The sequence below is a fragment of the Musca autumnalis genome, unplaced genomic scaffold, assembly GCF_047663935.1.
Source record: "Musca autumnalis isolate F117 unplaced genomic scaffold, ASM4766393v1 scaffold_1, whole genome shotgun sequence".
NCBI classification, from domain to species: Eukaryota; Metazoa; Arthropoda; class Insecta; order Diptera; family Muscidae; genus Musca; species Musca autumnalis.
In genome coordinates, this window is record NW_027411644.1 from 283,920,623 (window position 1) to 283,944,068 (window position 23,446).

Consider the following 23,446-nt stretch of genomic DNA (forward strand, 5'->3'; position numbering starts at 1 on the left):
CCTTTGGAATCGTTGACGACTTTTTCACACAAGTGTCCCAGTATTCATGCACGACAACATGGGCGACAAGGTAAGCGAAGCTGTCGTCGATGACGACTTGGAAGACAAAAAACCCGTTATTTCGTTGATGACTGCATTGCAGACATTGTCTTGCTATTTATCATTAACGACCCTACTAAAGACAAGTTCATTTTGTTGCCTTGTGCAATTTTTTATTAAATTATAAAATACATTATGTCTACAAATTTTATCTTAAATTAATTATACTTAATTCCCGGATGTTCTGCATGTCACCACATTCTTCCAGCTTTACCACGCCTTATTTCTTTCCCCAGCCAACTGAAGGGGCGATCTCCTTCACCTTGTGGATTCTGCAAAAAAGAGATTATAAATGACTGTTGAAAATAACCACTAATATATTCGAAAAACTTACCATATACCATGTGCTTCATATCGCGATTTTCAAAGTTCGCCATGCTTTCAACCTAAATACACGTATTTAAAGAACAAAGACAATTAGTTTTTACGCATTTTAATCTACTTATTCTTACTTACCGCATTTAGTTAATGCACTTTGCATAAATAATAATTGTATACATCGTGACGCGGCTTCCAAATTTTATGATTTCACAATCTTAAATTTATTACAAATAGAAAATTTAATATCTTCATAAATATATGTACAATTATTTCAAAGCTCGCTTTTTTGAGATTTTTTTTGACTTTGTTGCCAAGACAAAATGCAAGACATGGTCATGCAAGTTGTCGTACATGACAATTTCATAGATTTCGTCAACGAATCGTCGACGAAAATGTCATCAACGATTTGATTTTCTATTGGGTTCCTAAGACGTGAAAACAATATACACTTGTATGTATGTGTGCTGTTTGAATAATAAGCCAAACAATTTTAAAAACAATCGAATTCAATGGTTTTTAAATTCGTGTTTATAATATTAGTATGGAAGAAATTTGTCAGCTTATCATTGAAACAAACATTTTATCATATCCGAAACTCGATTATGTGGAGAAACCTTGGCCCTTCATTCATTTTTCGTGTTTTTTATAAAATGCTCAAAATTGGTATTGTAAACGAACCCACTGGGCGCACACGGGCGCCTAATTGCCTGACCTGGGTCTATGGCAGCGTCAGGCGATTAGGCGACCGTGCGCGCTCATTTAACGTTGCTCTCCCCACACACACAATTCAACCCATTGAAAAAGCATGCACTCACACAATGACGCACCGTAAAGTATGCGATAGAAAAGTATGGTGCCTGACGCTGGTTTATGTCCAGGTCAGGCAATTAGGCGCCCGTGTGCGCTCATTTAACGTTGCTCTCTCCACACACACAATTCAACCCATTGAAAAAGCATGCACTCACACAATGACGCCCCGTAAAGTATGCAATAGAAAAGTATGGTGCCTGACGCTGGTTTATGGCAATGGTAGGCAATGTATTTTTCTATTGCATACTTTAGGGGTGTCATTGTGTGATTGCTACCCAGCTAGCATTTGGAAGATTGCTTTTTCAAAAATCACATTGCTGAGTCTTTTTAGAGTCCTTTTGGTGATCAAAAACTGATTAAGTCGCTTGTTTGATCAGAAAGGGACTCGAAAGTGACTCCCTATAATTATTAAAAAGAGTTCAATTTAAAATACAACAACAAATGCGTAGCAATCACAAATAAATCATTGGGGCGTTTGAAATGTGACTACTTTTTCGTTATTTATTGTCACATTTTGATCTTCATGAAGATTGAAAAATGCTTATTCAAAAAAAGGTCATGCAGGTGTTTGAAAAGTGATTATAATTATGTATCTTCTGATCATATTTTGAACAGTTAGGTGATTAAAAACTGATTGTTTTGTTTTACCTTTGTTTGGTTGTAAATAATTCTCATATACACTTTCTACAAAACTTTGATATAAATAGGTGTGTACGATAACTTCGCAAGTGAAAAGTACTTGCAAGCACTCAGCAAGTTCTCAGTATCCTCTCTCCACCAATTTTACTCTCTCGAAGCAAAAAATTTGCAGATTGTTATCGAACAGCAATTTGCAAAAACTTGCAAGAAGTCAGCTGATTTGAAAAACAAGAAGAAGTTTGCGGGAAAAATTAAATTTAACAATTGAAGGTGTCTACCATTTTTTTATTTTCCATTTTTTATACCCTCAGCCTTTAGGCTAAAAAGGATATTTACACTTTGATACGACCAAAAATGTGCCTCATCGAAATAATGGTTTTAGACCCCAAGTATGTTTGTACGATATCCGTTTCAGACAATTTTGAGTCGATCCGTCCGTCTGTCTGCTGGCTGGTGCGCACGATAACTCTCGAACGGATCAATCGATTCGGTTCAAATTTTGGAAAAATTGTCCGCACGATAACTCTTGAAGGGAGTAACCGAATTAGTCCATACTTTGCACATCGTGACATTTCTACCAGACATAGATGAGGTTCCAATATGGACCCTATTGGTCCACTCTTTCGGGTACCTCCCACACAAAATGTTGCTTAAGTGCAGTTAAAGGCCTGCTCTCGAACCGCTTTGATTTTTGTTGCAGCCACTTGTATTCACTACCCCCTTTACGACGATATAATTTTTTTCAGGAGCAAGTCCATACTTCCTCAGAAATCAGCACAAAAACTGCAAACAACCCATATAATACCATGTGTCGTCGTTGGAGCGCACGATAACTCTCGAACGGATCAACATATTTGGTTTAAATTTTGGGTCTTTTAATATTTTGTCCAAACTTAGATTAAGTTCGAAGATAGACCATATCGGTCCACTCCTTCCGGTACCTCCCCCACAAAGGTTCAAAATGTTTCGGCAAGATTGTGGGATTGATAACTCTAGGAGGGAGTAACCGAATTGAGTCAAACTTTGTTATTGGTAATATAACTTTCAGGCATAGATCGGGTTCTAATATGGACTATATCGGTCCACTCATTTGGGTACCTCCCACAAAAAATTTGAAAAAGTATAGTTTAACAACTCCTCTCTGATCTTATTAATTTGTGATGCAGCAGGTTGCACTTGCGGTCCCTGTTACGACGTTGTATTTTTTTCGTGGGCAAGTCCATACTTCCTGATATAATGACCCAAAAAGGTCCAGAAAATCCTGCCGGCACCACCTAAACTGGCTAATGTGTAAAATAACCCTTTAAGAGAGAAATCGATTTAGCTCAAACTTTGTAAATTGAAAAGTAAAATTGTAATATATTTAAATTCAGAAAATTAAGTACAACATTTTAAATTATATAGTCTGTAAGGAAAATATCCATAGACTAATAAAGAAAAAAATTATTTCCTACAGATTTGTATTAGGTCCGAATATATACTACATCGGATCACTCCTACGGGTACACCCTACCCAAAGTTTGGAAAAAATGCACTCGTCTTGGATCATTCTGAATTTTGTTGCAACATGTAGTTTTTTGCGGCTCTTTCCATTCTGGAAAATTTTCCCAACAGCTAAAAAACCTACAGAAGTATTGTGTTAACTTTTTTCTTCGGGTACGTGGCTGAGGGTATATCTCTGTCGGCTCAGCTGACTGATACTTTCTTACTTGTTTATTTTCCATTTCCTTCAGGTACCTTCCCCAACTTCAGGTTCGAATATGAACCATATTTGTCCACTCCTTCGGGTACCTCACACACACAAAATTTCGGATAAGTTCACTTTAAGACCTGCTCTCGAATCACTTTGATATTTTTTGAAGCAATTTGCATTCGCTGCCTCAATTACGATGGTAAAATTGTTTTTCAGGGGCAAGTCCATTCTTCTTCAGAAAACGGCCCGAAAGTTGTAAAAACCTCTATGGCACCATACGTAGTGGCTGGAGAGCACGACAACTCTCGAACTGATCAACCGATTTGGACTAAAATTTGGCCTTCGTCATATTTTGTCCAAATTTAGTTTTTAGTTCGAAGATGGGCAATACCGGTCCATTAATATTTAAAAAATGTCACTAAAATGGTACGCACAATATCTCTTGAACGGGGCAACTAATTTGGTCCACACTTTTGATCTCCTAATATTTTGTCCAAATTTCGTTTAACTTCTAAAAGCGCCCATATCGGTCCATTAGGGTACCTCCGCCACAAAAGCTCAACATTTGGGATCCTTGGGAAATGTATACTGATGCTGTTCGTTGTGGTCCTGGCCTCGGTACATAAGGCTGCCTCTTATGTGACGATGCCCTTATAATTCCCTTTCCAATGCACAAATATAAAACATACTGGAACGCAGTGCGATGTTTGGCATAAATATTTATTGATATCGTTGGGAATACCTGGTCGTCTACATTGTGTTTCTCCTACTCCATGGAGCACCTTTGATACCTTTAAAATAAAAAAATAGTCACCACAAACTACAAAATAAGTTATTTTACTTACATTATCGTTTTCCATAATTTATTTAATTTTTTCCCTTTTTTATATCTATTTATTTTAATAGCCAAACGTTTGTTTATGTTTTTGCCAAGAAGTCCGCCACAAAACATTCGAATTTAAATCAGCTGATCAAACTTGCAAATTCTTACAAGAAAAATTTTCCTTGCAAAAACTTGTAAACAAAAGTCTCCAAAACTCTCCAATATTCTCTCACTATTGTCTCCAAATTCTCTCTCTTGTACTTTGCAAGTTTGTTATCGAACAGCATTTTGTAAAAGTTTGTGCAAATTTGCACAAACTTTTGGGTTATCGTACAGACCTAATATCACGTATAATATTAGCTCTGTTCCAGAACTAAAAAGTTTTTACAATTTTTACCACTTTTACACATTTTGCGTTCCCGTACACAAAATTTATATGAAAATCGTTTACGACTTTTACAACTTTTACGACTTTATAAAGTACGGGAACAGGCCAATTATGAATATTGACAAAGAAAACACATGTACTGGTTTTGCCAAGTGAAACGAAGAAAGTGAATGAAGAGACAGTATAACAAAGGGATAATTAAAAGTCATAACAAGGCAGCAAAGAAAACAAAGGCAAGAAACAAAAAACAAAGAAGAATAAGAAAGAAAATTCTTTTAATTTTTTGTCTGATAAAGACTCATGAATGACTCCCTAAAGACTCATAAACGATTAAAAACATGACTCAAAAAAGACTCGAAAAAGAGCCCCAAATTAATCAACAAACCACCAATAAATGATTAAAATACGACTCGAAAAAGACTTTATATACCATTAGAAAATGGGCAAAAATGAGTCGAAACTAGAGCTGGCAAACCATCGATGGAAATATCGATATTATCGATACTTAATTTTTTATGCCAATATCGACGAATAGTTTTTTATATCGATACTATCGGCCATTTTGACATCACTAAAGAAAAGCCATAGAAGCAATAGCCAGAAGTTTTTACACCCTCAGCCTTTAGACTGGCGAGACGGCGTCCGTCTGTCTGATTGTCTGGTGATCACGATAACTCTCGAATGGATCGAGCGATTCGAACTAAATTCTGCATTTCGTAATATTTTGCCCAAACTTAGTTTAAGTTCGAATATGAGCCACGACCGGTCCAATTCTTCGAGTACCTACCCCACAAAAGTTCAAATTTTTTCTGTAAAATGGTGTGAACGATAACTATCGAAGAGATCAATCGATTTGTTTCAAACTTTGCACATCGTATTATTCCTTCTAGATATACATCGAATTCGAATATGGATTATCACGGCTTACTCCTTACTCCTTCCACAGAAAATTCGGAACATGTGAAGTTTAAGAGCTCCTCTCGGATGGTGTTGAAATTATTTTCTGCACTTTCTTATAAACGTCTTTTAAATCACCGCGATCATAGTTTTTCGAAATTTCTTGCACCGATCAACGCGGGATCCGACGAAAAAACCCCCATTTCTTGCGTCAAGTATTCATGCAATATCAAATGTTAGTTGGTGGAATAAATGCCCAAGGATGCCTTTATCTCACGGTACATAACATGGTGATCTTGCACTATCCGTTCACGCACGGCCTAATTATTTCTGGCACAACGACCGTTTTTGGACGACCCTCAGGAACTTCGTTTTTTTATTTTTGCGAATGTCGGTCACGATTGAATTCATTAAACCAGTTTTTCATAGTGCTATAGGATGGTTCTTTACGAAAATGTTCACAAGTAAATTCCATTTTTTTGCAAAGTGCTTTTTTCAATTCACTGTAAACAACACAACACATGGTCGTATGTCAAACTATCCTGAGTACGCTCAGACTAAAAATTGTCACACTTTCCAAAAGATTGTCAAATGACGACGGCTTAGACCGCAAACTTTTCTAATTCGCCTCGTATTTCACTGACATGCGAAATGTAAACAAAACACATTTGTCGGCAATTTTAGATTCTAAATAAATAGCAGTAGGAAATGTACGATAGTATCGATTTTATCGATATTTTGTAACGGAAATATCGAAAAAATCGAATGGGGCCGATATCGATAGTTTGCCAGCTCTACTCGAAACTAATGCAGAGGAAGACTCATTTGTGATTTGTTTAGAAGAGTCGTCTGAGGTTACGTTTTCCTCCCGACAAAGGAGTCATTTATGATCAGAAAATGAGCTCATACTCCATCTTTTTAATCGTGCAGTCGGATCAAAAAAGACTCGAATTTGATTAAAATTTTCAAAAAATGCTGGCTGGGTGCCTACCATTGGTTTGGTTCATGACAACAAATTACAGTATGCAAAGTTCATATTCGTACACCCCTAAAAAATTAATAAAATCGTTATTAATTCCATATTTTATGAAATAATTGATAGGAATTACCATAACGAAGAAAGATTTAAGAATAACAAAACAAATTTTTAATTTATTCCGTCATTTAGGTATAGATGGCGCCTGTGTGGGTGGCAAAGTTCGTATTCGTACACCTATAAGCACTATATATTTGGAGTTTTTAAGGATTTTCAAATCAAAATACCGTAAATTTTTGCTATTTTTTTTTTTTTTTTGGAATGCCTCTGCTATAATATTACGTAAAAATAATGGTAATTTTATTAAAATTTTTGCATGAATAAAAAGTCGGACGAATATTTGAAATACAGTAATTTCTGGTTACCTGCATCATTCATAGCTGCATTTTGGCGTTTCCTGACCAAAAATCTGTTTATAGGCAACTATTCTCTAGATACCGTTCAAGATATTGTGTTTTAGTGAACATTCAATAGCTGCATTTTCGGCATAGCTGCATCAAAATATTGGCGATTTTACTTCAATTTGGTTGTAAAATTTACATATATCTGCACAAAAAAATAAATTTTTTGCGAACTCAAAACAAGGATAAAATTCAACCACTCTGATTTTGTATTGATAAGAAGTGTGCAAAACAAATACAATACAAGAAAAGATAATGAATTGTAAAAAAGTGTAACGTTTTCTCTCCCGAATTTGAAATAATTCTCACTTTATTATTTCAACATTGCTTTTAGCTGCACATCATATGCAAGTAAGTAATATTGAAGATATCGGCCTTGTAGGGCAGGTAAGCGAATTTAAGCTTCCTGCATTTTGGGGATTGCTGTACAAGAAGTCGTGCAATTTTTGATTGTGCAGGTAAGCAAAAAATACTGTACTTAAGAAAAATGTGTCATATTAACTATTGTGATTTCTTCCCGAATTTTGGATGAAAATAGCTAATAGCAGTCCTTCTGTAACAATATTCGAGGTCTAATATGAAAATAAATGTTGTCAGCGTTTGGAAATGCAAAGAAACGTAATCCGGGCTTAGGTAAAGTAAATACATTGTTTGTTTTACTTGGTGAAAATCACAAGTTTCGTTTTATATTTGACATAAAATGTATTGAAGTTTTAGAATACGGTTTGGTTTGGATGATAATAAAATTTTTTATCGGCTTTAGGACAGTTATGTGGAGAAAGACTAGTCAAGAAATCTTAATATAAAACGCAAAATGAGCAGGCAGTCTTCGAAATGCGTTTAGAGAAACCTGTACTAATTGCAATAAAAATAAATATGCCATTTACTCCATCTACTGGCTGGCTATGGCGGTGGCAAAAAAGCAAAAAATTATTGACTAATTAAGAAAATCAATGAATATTGTTGACATTTAAAATGGCATGTTTTTTATATTTACGTACAATATGATTTTTGACGAGCAGTAACAACCTACAATGTTATGGAGATCCAAAGAAGTCAGAGAAGTTATGTCGTAGAATAATGAATTAGATGAGAACGATTGTGCAGAAAATTAAATTTGTTGTTGGCGTTTTTTATTGTTGGACTGCAGAATTTTACATATTTGTGTTTATTTCAGCTTGAGTCCATATTTTGTTGTAATTCAATTGTTTGAATAACAACAAAATATTTTAAAGTGGATATGAAATTGATTAGTTGCGGGCGAAGGGTAGGGAATACTATAGTTTCAGTTGTCACCAAACAACTTCGATACAGAGTCGGCGAAAAAGGGAACTGATGAAGTTGTTTGGTGACAACTGAAACTATAGTATTCCCTACCCTTCGCCCGCAACTAATCAATTTCATATCCACTTTAAAATATTTTGTTGTTATTCAAACAATTGAATTACAACAAAATATGGACTCAAGCTGAAATAAACACAAAGATGTAAAATTCTGCAGTCCAACAATAAAAAACGCCAACAACAATAATAGGCATCAGCACGGCCTTGTTGACCAATGCGTAATGCAAAAACAACTTTCTTGTTGTTTTTACCCCCGCTTATTGAAGCAACATACCTATGTTCGTATTCTTTGCGAAGCAAAGACGACATAAAAACAGTGGTGGATATGAAATTCTTTAGTTCGACTCAAATTGTAGGGTAAACAGCTTTAGGGCCATACAGCAAATTTCTCATTTTATTTAATTTGCTAGATGGCTTTATTGACCTGTTTATCGATACAGAGTCGGCGAAAAAGGGAACTGATGAAGTTGTTTGGTGACAACTGAAACTATAGTATTCCCTACCCTTCGCCCGCAACTAATCAATTTCATATCCACTTTAAAATATTTTGTTGTTTGTTGTGTATTTATTTCAGTTAAAGTCCATATTTTGTTGCTTCAAAATTTGAAGAAACAAAATGTTTAACAGTGGGTATTGAAATTGATTACTACGAGCGGAGGCAGAGAAGACTATAGTTTCGGTAGCAGCCAAACTTCCTCATCAGTTCTCTTAACCGCTGACTCTGTATCAATAAACAGGTCAATAAGAGTGACCAGAAAATTAAACAGAACGAGAAATGTTCTGTATCCTCCTAAATCTGTTGACCGCACAATTGAGTCAGAATAATCAAAATCATATACCCACTACTGTTTTTATGCTGTCTTTGCATCGCAAAGAAGACAAGCATAAGTGGTGTTGTTTGCAGTAAGCAGAGACCACAACAAAATGTTGTTTTTGCTTTATGCGTAGTCAACAAGTAAGGCAGTGCTGATTGCCTGTTATTGTTGTTGGCTTTGTATTGTTGGACTGCAAAATAATACTTGTTGTGTATTTATTTCAGCTAAAGTCCATATTTTGTTGCTTCAAAATTTGAAGAAACAAAATGTTTAACAGTGGGTATTGAAATTGATTACTACGAGCGGAGGCAATTGTGCGGTCAACAGATTTAGGAGGATACAGAAAATTTCTCGTTCTGTTTAATTTTCTGGTCACTCTTATTGACCTGTTTATTGATACAGAGTCAGCGGTTAAGAGAACTGATGAGGAAGTTTGGCTGCTTCCGAAACTATAGTCTTCTCTGCCTCCGCTCGTAGTAATCAATTTCAATACCCACTGTTAAACATTTTTTTCTTCAAATTTTGAAGCAACAAAATATGGACTTTAGCTGAAATAAATACACAACAAGTATTATTTTGCAGTCCAACAATACAAAGCCAACAACTATTTTGTTGTTATTCAAACAATTGAATTACAACAAAATATGGACTCAAGCTGAAATAAACACAAAGATGGAAAATTAAATTTCCGAAATTTCCTGCCAATAAATTGCTTCATGAAATAGAAAACATAGAGCAATTCTATATTGGACAATGCACAGGCAAAAATAACGGACTTTTTATACCCTCCATCCTAGTATGAAGGGTACATTAACTTTGTTCTTCCGTATGTAACTCATTGAAATAATCATTTGCAACACCATAAAGTATTAATATTCTTTATCAGGGTAAAATTCGGATTTGATCTATGCATTTCCGTTGCTCCGTCTGTGGTAATCACTATAGCATCCACAAAAATAGAGACAGAATACTGAAATTTCGAAAAGATGAGTATTTTGTTTGCAGTTCGAGTTTTGGTATAGCCCCCATATAACGGTACCGTCCGATTTCAGATATTTTGAGGTTTTCATCTACATTTTCAGACCGAATTAGCTATAATTTGGCACTTATGGTTCCTAGCATGGTTTAATAAGAAAGGTTAGCCAAAGCTTTATGCCAATTTAAATTTTTTCATTCGAGTATTCCTAAAACTTCAAAACAATATACACAAACTGTGTATGTGTGTGTGGTGTTTGAATAAAATGCCAAACAATTTTAAAAACAATCGAATTCAATGATTTTTAAAATTATTTTTGGAACATTTGTATGGAAATAATTCGTCAGGTTATCATTGAAACAAACATTTTATCATATCCACAACTTGATTATGCGGAGAAACATTGGTCCTTCATTCATTTTTCGCGATTTTTATAAAATGCTCAAAATTGGTGTTGTAAACAAACCCACTTGTTGCTTTTATTTTGAAGTTTTAGGAATTCAAGAAAAACAAGGGTTCTATAGATTTTTTCATTTAAATCTACCTCTTTACTTATACCATGGTTCCTAGTGGACAAAAAATGTATCTATACAAAATTTTGGACATAAGCATATATTTTGGTATAGCCCCAAATAACGTTACCGCCAGATTTCAAGTATTTTCAAACTTTTAGCTGACCGAATTAGCTAAAATTAGGTATTTGGAGTTCTCAGTAGTCAAAAGTCTTCTCTGCCTGAAATTGTGGATATTTGTACTTTCGTAACAGCAAGAAAACTAGTTATTCTATATTATTTCAGAATATTTCATTTTTCGGTCCGGCCGAACTTAACGTTTTTTTACTTGTTTAAGAATAAAAATAACTAAGATTCTTCCCTCTTTAAATATACGTAACTTCTATTGATATCCGATCCTAGTACTAAACAAAGAAGTGGGATGTTTTCTTATGAAATGAAATGGTTTTCTTTTTTGGTTGATTAAAAACGAATAAATTGCAATTTTAATTAGAATTTGTATATGGGAGATTTTTATATATGCACCGATAGTGCTTATAAGCGGGATTTGTATATAAGCACTAATTGTGCTTATAAACGGGATTTTGATATATGAATCCCCCGCTTATATGCGCTGCCTTCCTTGCATTTTCCACAGTGCTTATATCCGGGAAATACTGTATTTCAAATATTCGTCCGAATTTTTTTTTCATGCACAATTTTTAATAAAATTGCCCTTATTTTTACATATTTCTATAGCAGGGGAAAAGAAAAGAACAAAAATTTACGGTATTTTTCTTTGACAATCCTTAAAAACTCCAACCCCCAGTTTTTGTAAAAATTTTTATTCTTCTCACACGAATTGTCAAATTTTGTAGATCGATTTACTCGCTTTAGCGCAAATGTAGAGCGCTGATTTTTAAATGGGGAATCCTTAATGATATATGGAACGGGTATACGAAAAATTAGATGTGTATGTTATCTGGGGGCTGTGCTATGAATGCCTAAATTATTACGAATATAGACGAACGAACAAAAATAAGTTACAAAAACTGGGGGCAAATATATAGAGCTTATAGGTGTACGAATACGAACTTTGCAACCCACACAGGCGCCATCTATATCTAAATGACGGAGTAAATTAAACATTTGTTTTGTTATTCTCAAATCTTTCTTCGTTATAGTAATTCCTACCAATTATTTCATATTTGTACATAAAATATGGAATTAATAACGATTTTATTCATTTTTTTAGAGGTGTACGAATATGAACTTTGCATACTGTATGTCAAAACTATTGCTGTGTTCCAGAACCTGTAAGAAGCTACTATTTTTTACTACGATAACATTTTTTCCTTTATGTTATCGGAAAAAATAGTAAAAATTAGTAGATTTTTACAGTACTGGAACAGACCATATACGGGTTTTTATGCAAATATCTTACTATTGGTCCCCAAAACAATATTCCATTAAAATATGCGAAGTTTATTTGCGATTTATAAAAATACGGTCAAAAATAAGAATGAACTACTATTTGGGGGTGACAATAAATGTATTGCAACGGGAAAATCAGTTCTATAAAACAAATCATTTTTGCAAATTTTTGTAGTTATTAAGCATTTTTATGACTTTTGCGGCTAATAATTGCTCTGTTCCAGAACCTGCAATAAGCTACTACTTTTTACTACGATAACATTTTTTCCTTTATGTTATCGAAGAAAATAGTAAAAATTAGTAGACTCTTGCAGTACTGGAACAAACCAAAAGTGATAATAAAAGCCGTCATGGAGGGTATTCAGACAGATAAAAAACGCATGAGACCATATTAACAATAAACAATGACGAATCGGCCACAGCCAAGTATGCAAAGAATGAATATTTGACTCAATATGTATTGTCGGATAATGGACCAATGCAAAAAAGTCCGATTTTGGATTTGAAAACATCAACATACCTCTGGAAAGTATGGGGGAAAAATAGACCCTCAGTGTAGTATTTTGAAACGGCCTACAACAGAGCTCTATTTCCTCCCTCAATAGTATTGGAATGACTTTACTTTTACACTAAATGGATAGATATTATCCAGGGTTTAAAATGCTAACGCCATATTAGCAAAAGCGCCGAATTTTTGAGCTTTGCCCATAGACCAGAATGCGGCACCTCTTTATTCGCGAGCAAGCAAAGAGAGCTTCTCTCTCCACTCACTAATTGAAAAACCATGCACTGACAACATTAGCTCTGTTCCTTTACGTGCAAGAATCTTCAAGTTTTACCACTTTTTACTCGAAAAGCGTTCCTTTACTTCAGACACTATACAATTCATATGGGAGCTGTTTACAACTTTTACTACTTTTGCCGGTTTTACCATTTTCTAAAGTAAAGGAACAGACCAAGTGTTTGCTCAAATTGTTGTTGTTGTGTGCCGCATTCTGGTTTACAGCAGGTATCGGCACCAACACAAACGCATTGTTTGCGGCCTCACGCATACGAATCTCTCTCGCTCTCTCCACAAACAGCGTGTGCGTTAATGCATTGCTAAAATTAAAAATCATTGAAATAAGCGACAACAGAATCTTCTTCATCAGCCATGCACGCGTCTTTACGAAAAAGTTAACTACAACTCTCTTTCCCATACAAAAAACCAAAATAGCATTCTCTTCTTGTGCAAAATTGTTCTTCATTGACTTCTGAACGAAGACTGAGTGGTGGTTGTTCCAAGGCAAATATAGAAGGTAGCCGATTCGGCGAATTGCTACAACAAAGCAACTTTTGCCGTAACATAATACGTCAAAATTTGTAAAGAGAATCAATTCGCCTTGGCGCTTAAATTTGCAGCGATTTAGCTTCGGCCAATCAGAACAAGATGTTTGTTTACATTTTACAATTACAACAATTTTATTTGACATTTCATGTTCAATCAGCTGATACGAGTCGGCTACCTTCTTTAATGTGCCTTGGTTCGGTTAATCATGGTACAAATACACAGGTAGCCGCATCGGCAATTGTTGGTAACATGAGGTGTCAAAATTTCACGTCAATTCAATGCACTTGACACATTATGTTACCATCAGCTGGCATGATAATGCTACCTGTATTATTGTACCATGCGGTTAATGCATTGTTTACGTTTCCACTCACACTAGCTCAAGTTATAATCTGCAAATGTGTGTTTTTGGCCATCACTGCCATAGCCTAAAGTATAGTACACATTGACAAGCAAAACTGACAGTCATCGAGGTCTATTTCGTCAATATCAAAGCCTATCTGAAAAATTTCTTTTGTAATCTCTAAATAACACCGTATTTATTGTATTTCAAATGTTTTTAGCTAAGTAAAAGTTGTTATTTGCCCGAAAATTGTCCTAAAAGTACGTTGACTGTCAGTTTTGAATGATAGTGTGTACTCCCCTTAATGAAAACATAGACGTCGGAATGCTCTCACCGAGTATGTTCCAATTGAGGGTGCTGAAAAAGAAACTCAAAATAAAATGCCAAAAAATACAAGTTATTAAATATTTTGTTTTGACAAAAGGCTACATGGGGTTAGTTTTTGATGGGAACAATATCCAAGAAAATATTGTCATTTTCCCCAAAAAACGTCTTCGAACTTTTTTGAGTTTTCGGATTTGAGTAACTTGACAGCGGCAACATTGAGTATTTCTTCGTCTATAAATTTATTTGTCTATGATTCTTAGGATGATTCTTTCGGCGACATATCTCAACCCTACACTGACATTAATACAAAATAATAACAGTAATCGTAATTGCAAATCTCAAGATTCCACCCTTATCCGCTCCAAATTGTACCAAATCCAAATTATACCAAATTTAGAACTTTCGTACCCATAAGTACGAATTTTCCTTCCTCAATCCAACAGCCCTACAATAATCATAATTTCAATTTGCAGGATTCCACCGCTATCTGTTCACTTACATTGAAATTGTACCAAATTTAGTACCGTGTAGTACTTTTCGTACCCATAAGTACGACTTACCAAAACTACCTGAATCCTACACTTCGACAGTAATATTAATTCCAAATACCAGGATTCCAGCTTTATCCGTTCACCTAAATCAAAGTTGTACCAAATTTAGTTCTATTTAGTGCTTTCCGTACCCATAAGTTCGAATTTCCGAAACTACCTCAATTCTACAGTCTAGTAATCTTAATTCCAAATTTTAGGATCCCAGCCATATCCGTTCACACAAATCCAAATTGTACCATACTTAGTACCAATTAGAACTTTTCGCACTCATACGTATGAATATCCAAAACTACTTCAATCGTGTACTCCAACAGTAATCTTTATTCCAAATTTCAAGAGTCTAGCTCTACCCGTTCACACAAATTCAAATTGTACAACCACACATAACTACATAACTACGAATGTCCAAAACTACCTCCATATTCCAATCCTACACTTTAACAGTAATCTTAAATCCACATTTCAGGTTTCCAGCTCTATCCGTTCAAATCCAAATTGTACCCATTTTAGCACATGTTGTACATATAAGTACCATAATCCAAAACCACCTCCATAAATCTATACTCCACTCAAACAGTAATCTTAATTCCAAATTACAGGTTTCCAAATCTGATGGATTTGAAAATGTAAAATAAACTAATTTGGAGGCATAAAAAATATAATTTGCACATTGAAAGTTAATGGTAAGAAGCTCCTCCTTGAAATTCAATCATCACTTTTAATCTTAAGTTAGCCGAAAAGCTATAAATATGTTCGGTAAATCCAAACTATAACAAAAGAATACTTAAGGCCTGGGTACATAAGCTGCCCCGGCTGATTGCCTTGCATTCCTGCTTCTTTTTTGACATAAAAATAAAAGAATAAAGAAGGCCGAGACAATTTCGAACAAGCTTGCCCTTTTTTATTCTTTTATCAGAAGCAAGCAAGACAATCAGACGAGGCAGCTTAGGTACCCAGGCCTTTAGACATATACCGACAATTCTGAATATTTTATACACCCAACGAAGACCAAATACTAAATTTCGGTTAGGTACTGCAGCTAAAAACTTAAAAATATCAAAAACCGGAAGGTGCGTTCCGTAGGAGGCTATCATTCTCAGCGGTAATATTTTGTAGTCTACAGGAAGAACAAATTCCTCATTTCTGATATTTGGATAACGTGGCAGAAACCTTAACAATCAAATTGTTAAAAGCAATTGGTCTGTTCCTTTACTTTAGAAAATGGTAAAACCGGCAAAAGTAGTAAAAGTTGTAAACAGCTCCCATATGAATTGTATAGTGTCTGAAGTAAAGGAACGCTTTTCGAGTAAAAAGTGGTAAAACTTGAAGATTCTTGCACGTAAAGGAACAGAGCTAATTTGATTGTTAGTACTAAAAAGTACTATTTTGAAGGTTCTGGAACACAACTTTAATATTAACCCAATCACTGCGGTGGTTCCATATGGAACCACTTGTGTTATTTTACTTTTTAGAAGAAAAAATCCACATATTGAACATATTTGTATTGATATTAGTATTTTCTAACAGTAAAGCATTACAGCTGTCTATTTGCTTCTATATTTCGGTCATACGGGTTCCAATTTTTGTCCTAAAAGCAGGATAAAGTGAAAAAATATGCATTTTTTCACAAAACCTTCGCAGGGATTGGGTTAATACTTGCGAAAGAACGTCTTATGCCAGACTATGAAAATTTTCATTGAAAACGTTTTGCCATTTTCCTCCAAATTTTCATCGACATCTACACACATACATATATGAAATCATATGAAAATTTTGATATTTTCATTGCTTTGCATTGATTTAGGAGTTACGAATTTAAACACAAAGAATAATTTCAGATTGCAGAACCTTGTGTACAGAGTTTCACCACCTTCACACCTCTTTCCTATAAACTCATTTTCACGTACATGAAAATTTTCATAGTCTGGCATAAGACAACGATTCGTCAAATATTAGGTCTGTTCGATAACCCAAAAGTTTGTACAAATTTGTAAAAACTTTTACAAAATGCTGTTCGATAACAAACTTGTTAAATAAAAGAGAAATGAAAAATAGTTGTAAGTTCTTACAAGAACTTGCAAATACTTTTTACTTGCGAAGTTATCGAACAGGCCTATTGATATTACGTCGGTGTCATGCTTAAGTGTTCCATACGCCATTTTTCCGTTTTGAGATAATCGCATTTTAAAGTTTGGGTCATAACTGCGAGGAGCTGACTAAAGAAAATATTTATAACATGAATTATTGCTAACAGTATAAATAATGTATTTGCAAAACATTAGCGGAATATCTAATGAAATATAAAAGTTATAGAGAAATTTTCAAAAAAAGAATTTTTTTCGATTTGTTCCCTATCCATACATATGACACACATGTAAACTATTGTAAATCACATGGAACAAAGTGACAAAAGAATTTTCCAATCTTTGCGACAATATATTCAAAACTTCTCAATCGAAAACTAAAGTTCTGATTTTTGAAATTTGTTTTTAAACTTTTAAGTTATTAGAATATTAATTTCATTCCTGAAGAAAATGAGAGTTTCCTCCTCCAAAACGAGGATATATCGGAAACTGTAGCAGATATGAACAAGCCGATTAAAAATTCTGAAAAAGCATATCGGAAAACCCTAGAAACCACTTGTATCTCAAAAACTCAAAAATGGCGTATGGAACACTTAAGCATGACGTCGACGATTACTTTGTTTACGGGAATGTAAAAATTACAATTTTTGTAGAAATTATAGCTGAAGTGTATCTGCAAATCGGATGCTAGCAATCACGAAACTTGTCAAGTTTTCAATTTATTAGAAAAAGATAACTCAGATAACGTATCTGTTCTGTTCTCAACTATTAACTGAGAATCTCACAGACAGATGTTCTCAGTGGGAACAGTCAATACTGTTTGAGAACATTCTGCTCTACCCACCCCGAATATTCTTCACCCTTCCAGATAATACCGCAATACCCATGAATGTTCTATGGCGTGTTGGGCCGTGTTGGTCATAGCGAACCAAGTCCTATAAATATGAATGGCAGTGAGAAAAGCCGGCAGTTGATTACGCGGAATTCAAGTGAAAAGAAAGCAAAAAGAAGAAGAGAACAAGAGTAACGCGTTTTTGAAAAATCGATTCCAAAAAGCTTTGTAAAAGCAAAAAGTAAAGAAAATAATTTTAAAAAACCCCGACAATTCAGCAGAGCATTTTACACACACGAACAAAATGGTGGCAATTGGAATTGATTTGGGCACGACCTATTCCTGTGTTGGTGTCTTCCAACATGGCAAAGTGGAAATCATTGCCAATGACCAGGGTAATCGCACAACACCCAGCTATGTTGCCTTCACCGACTCGGAACGATTGATTGGAGATGCAGCCAAGAACCAGGTGGCCATGAATCCCAGCAACACTGTTTTCGATGCCAAACGTTTAATTGGTCGCAAATTTGATGATTCAAAAATCCAAGATGACATGAAACATTGGCCCTTCAAGGTGGTAAATGACTGTGGCATACCAAAAATCAGTGTAGAATTCAAGGGTGAACAGAAACGTTTTGCTCCAGAGGAAATTAGTTCAATGGTCTTGACCAAAATGAAGGAGACAGCTGAGGCATTTTTGGGTAGTACAGTACGGGATGCTGTCATTACTGTGCCAGCCTATTTCAATGATTCACAGAGACAGGCCACAAAAGATGCTGGAGCCATTGCAGGTCTAAATGTCTTGCGTATTATCAATGAACCAACAGCTGCAGCCTTGGCCTATGGTTTGGATAAGAATTTTAAAGGAGAACGTCATGTTTTGATTTTCGATTTGGGTGGTGGTACCTTTGATGTATCGATTTTAACCATTGATGAAGGTTCACTGTTTCAGGTAAGGGCCACAGCAGGTGATACCCATTTGGGTGGTGAAGATTTCGACAATCGTTTGGTCAACTATTTGGCTGATGAATTCAAGAGGAAATACAAAAAAGATTTACGCTCCAATCCAAGGGCATTGAGACGTCTACGTTCAGCTGCAGAGCGGGCCAAACGCACCCTATCATCCAGCACCGAGGCCACACTAGAAGTAGATGCTCTCTATGAAGGTGTCGATTTCTATACCAAAGTAAGTCGGGCTCGATTTGAGGAGTTGTGTTCCGATTTGTTCCGCAATACCCTGCAACCGGTGGAAAAGGCATTGAATGATGCCAAAATGGATAAGGCTCAGATACATGATATTGTGCTGGTTGGTGGTTCAACACGTATTCCAAAGGTCCAAAATCTTTTGCAACAATTCTTTGGTGGAAAGACTTTGAATTTGTCCATTAATCCCGATGAGGCAGTGGCTTATGGTGCTGCCATTCAGGCAGCCATATTGAGTGGTGACAAGAGCAGTGTCATACAAGATGTCTTGCTGGTCGATGTGGCTCCCCTTTCATTGGGCATTGAAACTGCTGGTGGTGTCATGACTAAGTTGATTGAGCGCAATACCCGCATTCCATGCAAACAATCAAAAACCTTTACCACATATTCTGACAATCAACCTGCTGTGACAGTACAGGTGTTCGAAGGTGAACGTGCCATGACCAAGGATAACAATCTTTTGGGTACCTTTAACTTGACCGGCATACCACCAGCTCCTCGAGGTGTACCCAAGGTGGATGTTACCTTCGATTTGGATGCCAACGGCATTCTCAATGTTACAGCCAAGGAAATGAGCACCGGTAATGCCAAGAATATTGTCATAAAGAATGACAAAGGACGTCTGTCACAAGCCGAAATAGAACGCATGGTCAATGAAGCTGAGAAATATGCTGCCGAAGATGAAAGACAACGTCAACGTGTAGAGGCCCGTTACAAATTGGAATCGTATGTTTTCAGTGTCAAACAAACCCTCGAAGATTCTGGTGATAAGATACCGAAATCCGATAAGGATCGCCTAATGGAAAAATGTAATGAAACCATAAAATGGTTGGATAACAACACCGAGGCTGAAAAGGAAGAATTTGAATATAAAATGGAAGAGTTGAGTAAAATCTGTTCACCGGTAATGACTCGTATGCATCAGCAGGCCAGCGGATGTGGTAGAGGTGGTCCAAACCCAGCCAAAGGTTATGGTGGTGGTGGTCACCCTGGCCCCACCGTTGAAGAAGTTGATTAAATCTTTTGCTGCAACCAACCAAAGTAAAACAGTTTTTTTGCTTAGCTTTACAAACAATTATTTATGTACACAACCGTATAAACATTCTGAAAACTTAATTGCATACAATGCAGAAGAAGCATCTCATTGAGTATTATTTAAGTTCCTTTGTTATTTTATAGATTTATAAAAGTATTTACCAAGATACGCTAAATAAATGGAATTACATTTTTGTTCCCTAAAAGGAAAACAACAATAATGCGTTTTTACTATACAAATGACAGATGTGGGAGAAAGGTAAGGGTTTTGTGGAAAATTTCTAGACATGCAAGTGTATTCACCAACACTTGTGTCTCCACATTGTCGTAAATTCGTAGATGATTTGATGATGTCACGGTACATGACTTTGGCGGAAAGGGTACAGAGGAGGCTAGGTATTGTTCGCATTGTCTGGTGGTAGGTTCTGTTAAGCTTGTATGTCTGTCAAGCTTTAAAAAGGGGGTGTAGGGAACAGGTTGTGAGCAGTTGTTTGCATTGTTTAATGATAGGTAAGTAGTATATACTCTGTATACATGTTTGGAAATGTTTAAAAGGTTCAATAAAATGTATCCACGGTGCATACAAACAGTTATTGAAGTGACGTTTATAAGAGAGCAAATGAGATAAGTTCAAGTTTTTTTTTACTTAATACATACTCACGGGTGCCACCGTGGTGCAATGGTATGCACACCCGCCTTGCACGCTAAAGGTCGTGGGTTCGATTCCCCGGCCAGTCAACATCAAACACTTTTCAACGGTGGCAAAATACCCCTCAGTAATGTTGGCGACATTTTCTGAGTATTTCAGCCTTGTACAACTTCTCTACAAGTGGTGTCTTAGACACGCCGTTCGGAGTCGGCGATAAACAGTAGGTCCCATATCAATGAGCTAATATGAATCGGGGTGCACTCATTGATATGCGAGAAGTCTCCCCTGTCCCGCCTGGGATGTTTGTGGAACAATTATTATATTATTACATACTCACGTATCTTTTGAATGTTTGATGATTGCTCTATACCTTTACCCTTTTATATACAATTAAAGTTACCTGACATTCCGTTTGTCGGTATAACGACGTCCGCTGCGTCAAGATGCAGCTTGCAATATTTATGATAGGTATAATTTGGTACAGAAGTTTCGACTTGTCCTAGGATGTTTGTTATTAAAAAGAGTTATATCGGTCTATGTTGTAACATATCCCCATAGAACGGTACCCCCCGTTTTTCAGTATTTTCACGGTTATAGCCGCATTTTCCTACCGAAATGGCCTAAATTTTGTATATAAAGCATTCCTGCAGAGAACTGTAGAACGGTACCTATAAAGGAATTTCTCATAATTTTCAAAAATATAATGTTTTTTTGTTTTGTTCTATAATTATTTTGAAAATTATAAGAAATTCCTTTATAGGTTTTTTGTGGGGGTTTTCAGACATAAACCACTATAACATAGCCATTTGTTAACCGATTTAAAACAATAATAGCTTATTCAAAAGACATTATTCACCCCTTTAAAAGGAAGAAGGATCAAAAGAAATCCGTTGTGGAAAAAATAAGATATGCCCGTTTAAATTTGAAAATTTAAGAAACCCAGATTTACACTACTTTTACCGTTATAAAAAATAAAACGAAGTGACCCGAGCGAAATAAAGGCATTGTCGTTGTCCATGGATCCCAACACGATATAATTTTGCATCAGAACACTTGAATATTTTTCGGGTCAAATTTTGTAGCACAATTTCATTTATCGACATTTTCCGAAAAGTTTGCACATTATTAGGGACAAAACTGCCTGAAGGATCGTTCCAACGCTTTTGCGATGTATTAGAGAGTTTTCAATTGCTATCTTGGCTACAATGTTTGTCTTTGTGTTGGATCGAAAATCCCAATGGTTTGGCTGTTATATGCCAAAATATCCAAAAAACGTCAATAAAAAACTTAAAGTCAAAATCGGGAGGCTCGATTTTCGCGGTAGATATATGGTCCAGTGGACTTTTTTGCTCAGTTCAATCCCAGGAATCAGAAACGCGAAGGGCTCATTAAGGTTTTTTTGCTTCCACACAAATCGCCCCACCCTAACCCTCAGCCAATGTGAAGTGAAACTTTCACCTACGGACGGATCGAATGTATTTAAGGTCTCTTCAGAATTTTGTGGCCCTTTCTGGACATTTGAACTTGCCGACAAAAATGTGGATTAGGAATTAACTGCACTAAGACATAAATGTTGAACGTTTGTGGGGGAGGTACTCCTAGGGAGGACCGATATGGGCCATTTTAGAAGTTAAACTAAATTTTGACAAAATATTAGGAGATTCAAAGTTTGGCTCAAATTGGTTGCCCCATTCAAGTGATATCGTCCTAGCATTTTAGTGACATTTTTAAAATATTGGGGAGAAGTACCGGAAGTTGTGGACCGGTATTGCCCCATGAAACTAAGTTTGGATATAATATGACGAAGACCAAATGTTGGACCAAATCGGTTGAACAGTTCGAGAGTTATCGTGCTCTCCGACAGCCACCACATATGATGACATAGGGATTTTTTACACCTTTCAGGCTGTTTTCCCAAAAAAATATGGACTTGCCCCTGAAAAAACTTTTACCGTCGTAATAGAGGAGCGAATGCAAATAGCTTCAACAAAAATTAAAGTGATTCGAGAGCAGGTCTTAAAGTGAACTTATCCGAAATTGTGTGTAAGGGGTACCAGAAGGAGTAGACAAATATGGTCCATATTCGAACCTGATCTATATCTGGTAGATATATTAGGATGTGCAAAGTATGGATTACATCGGTCACTCCCTTCAAGAGTTATCATGCGCACAATTTTTCCGAAAATTTTTGAACTTTTGTGGGGGAGGTACCTGAAAGAGTGGACCGATATGGCTTATCTTCGAATTAAAACTATGTTTGGACAAAATAATACGAAGGCAAAATTTTGGACCGAATCGGCAGATCCGTTCGAGAGTTATCTTGCGCTCCATCCACTACACACGGTGTCATAGGGTTTTTTGTAACTTTCAGGCTATTTTCTCAGGAAGTGTGGACTTGCCCCCGATGAAACTTGTACCGTCGTATGGGGGGCAGTGAATACAAGTTGTTGTAACAAAAATCAAAGCGATTCGAGAGCAGATCCTAATCTGAACTTATCCGAAATTTTTGTGTCTGAGGTACCCGAAGGACTTAAACTAAGTTTGGACAAAATATTACGAAATCCAAATTTTGGATCGAATCGGTTGATCCGTTCGAGAGTTATCATGCGCTCCAGCCAGCCAGACAGACAGACGGACGGACATTGCTTAATCGACTCCAAATTGTCTGAAACACATTTCGTCCAAACATACTTGGGGTCTAAAACCATTATTTCGATGAGGCACATTTTGCCTGTATGAAAGTGTATATACTCGTACCCTCGTTAGCATAAATGCTGAGGGTATAAAAAGTAGCGCGTAAAGGATTTAACTTGTTCCTAGAAGAAATAACAAAAGGAAGAATTTTGAGTCTATAATTTTTTTTTACCCCTCAGCCTTTATGCTAATGAGGATATGGTTTAGGAAATAATGTTTTTAAACCCGAAGT

The 23,446-nt window shown here is 35.9% G+C and overlaps 1 protein-coding gene and 1 long non-coding RNA gene across 2 annotated transcripts; one reads left to right on the plus strand and one right to left on the minus strand.

The window, feature by feature from the left end:
* Positions 1-203: 203 nt before the first annotated feature.
* Positions 204-836, minus strand: LOC141391315 (uncharacterized). Its single transcript, XR_012409618.1, has 3 exons — positions 556-836; positions 434-485; positions 204-371 (listed from the first exon to the last, which is right to left on the minus strand). It is a non-coding gene; the product is annotated as an uncharacterized lncRNA (long non-coding RNA).
* Positions 837-17,470: 16,634 nt separating this feature from the next.
* Positions 17,471-20,089, plus strand: LOC141389639 (heat shock protein 68-like). Its single transcript, XM_073961478.1, has one exon. The coding sequence runs from the start codon at positions 17,938-17,940 to the stop codon at positions 19,852-19,854; it is 1,917 nt and encodes a 638-aa protein (XP_073817579.1). The 5' UTR covers positions 17,471-17,937; the 3' UTR covers positions 19,855-20,089.
* Positions 20,090-23,446: the final 3,357 nt, after the last annotated feature.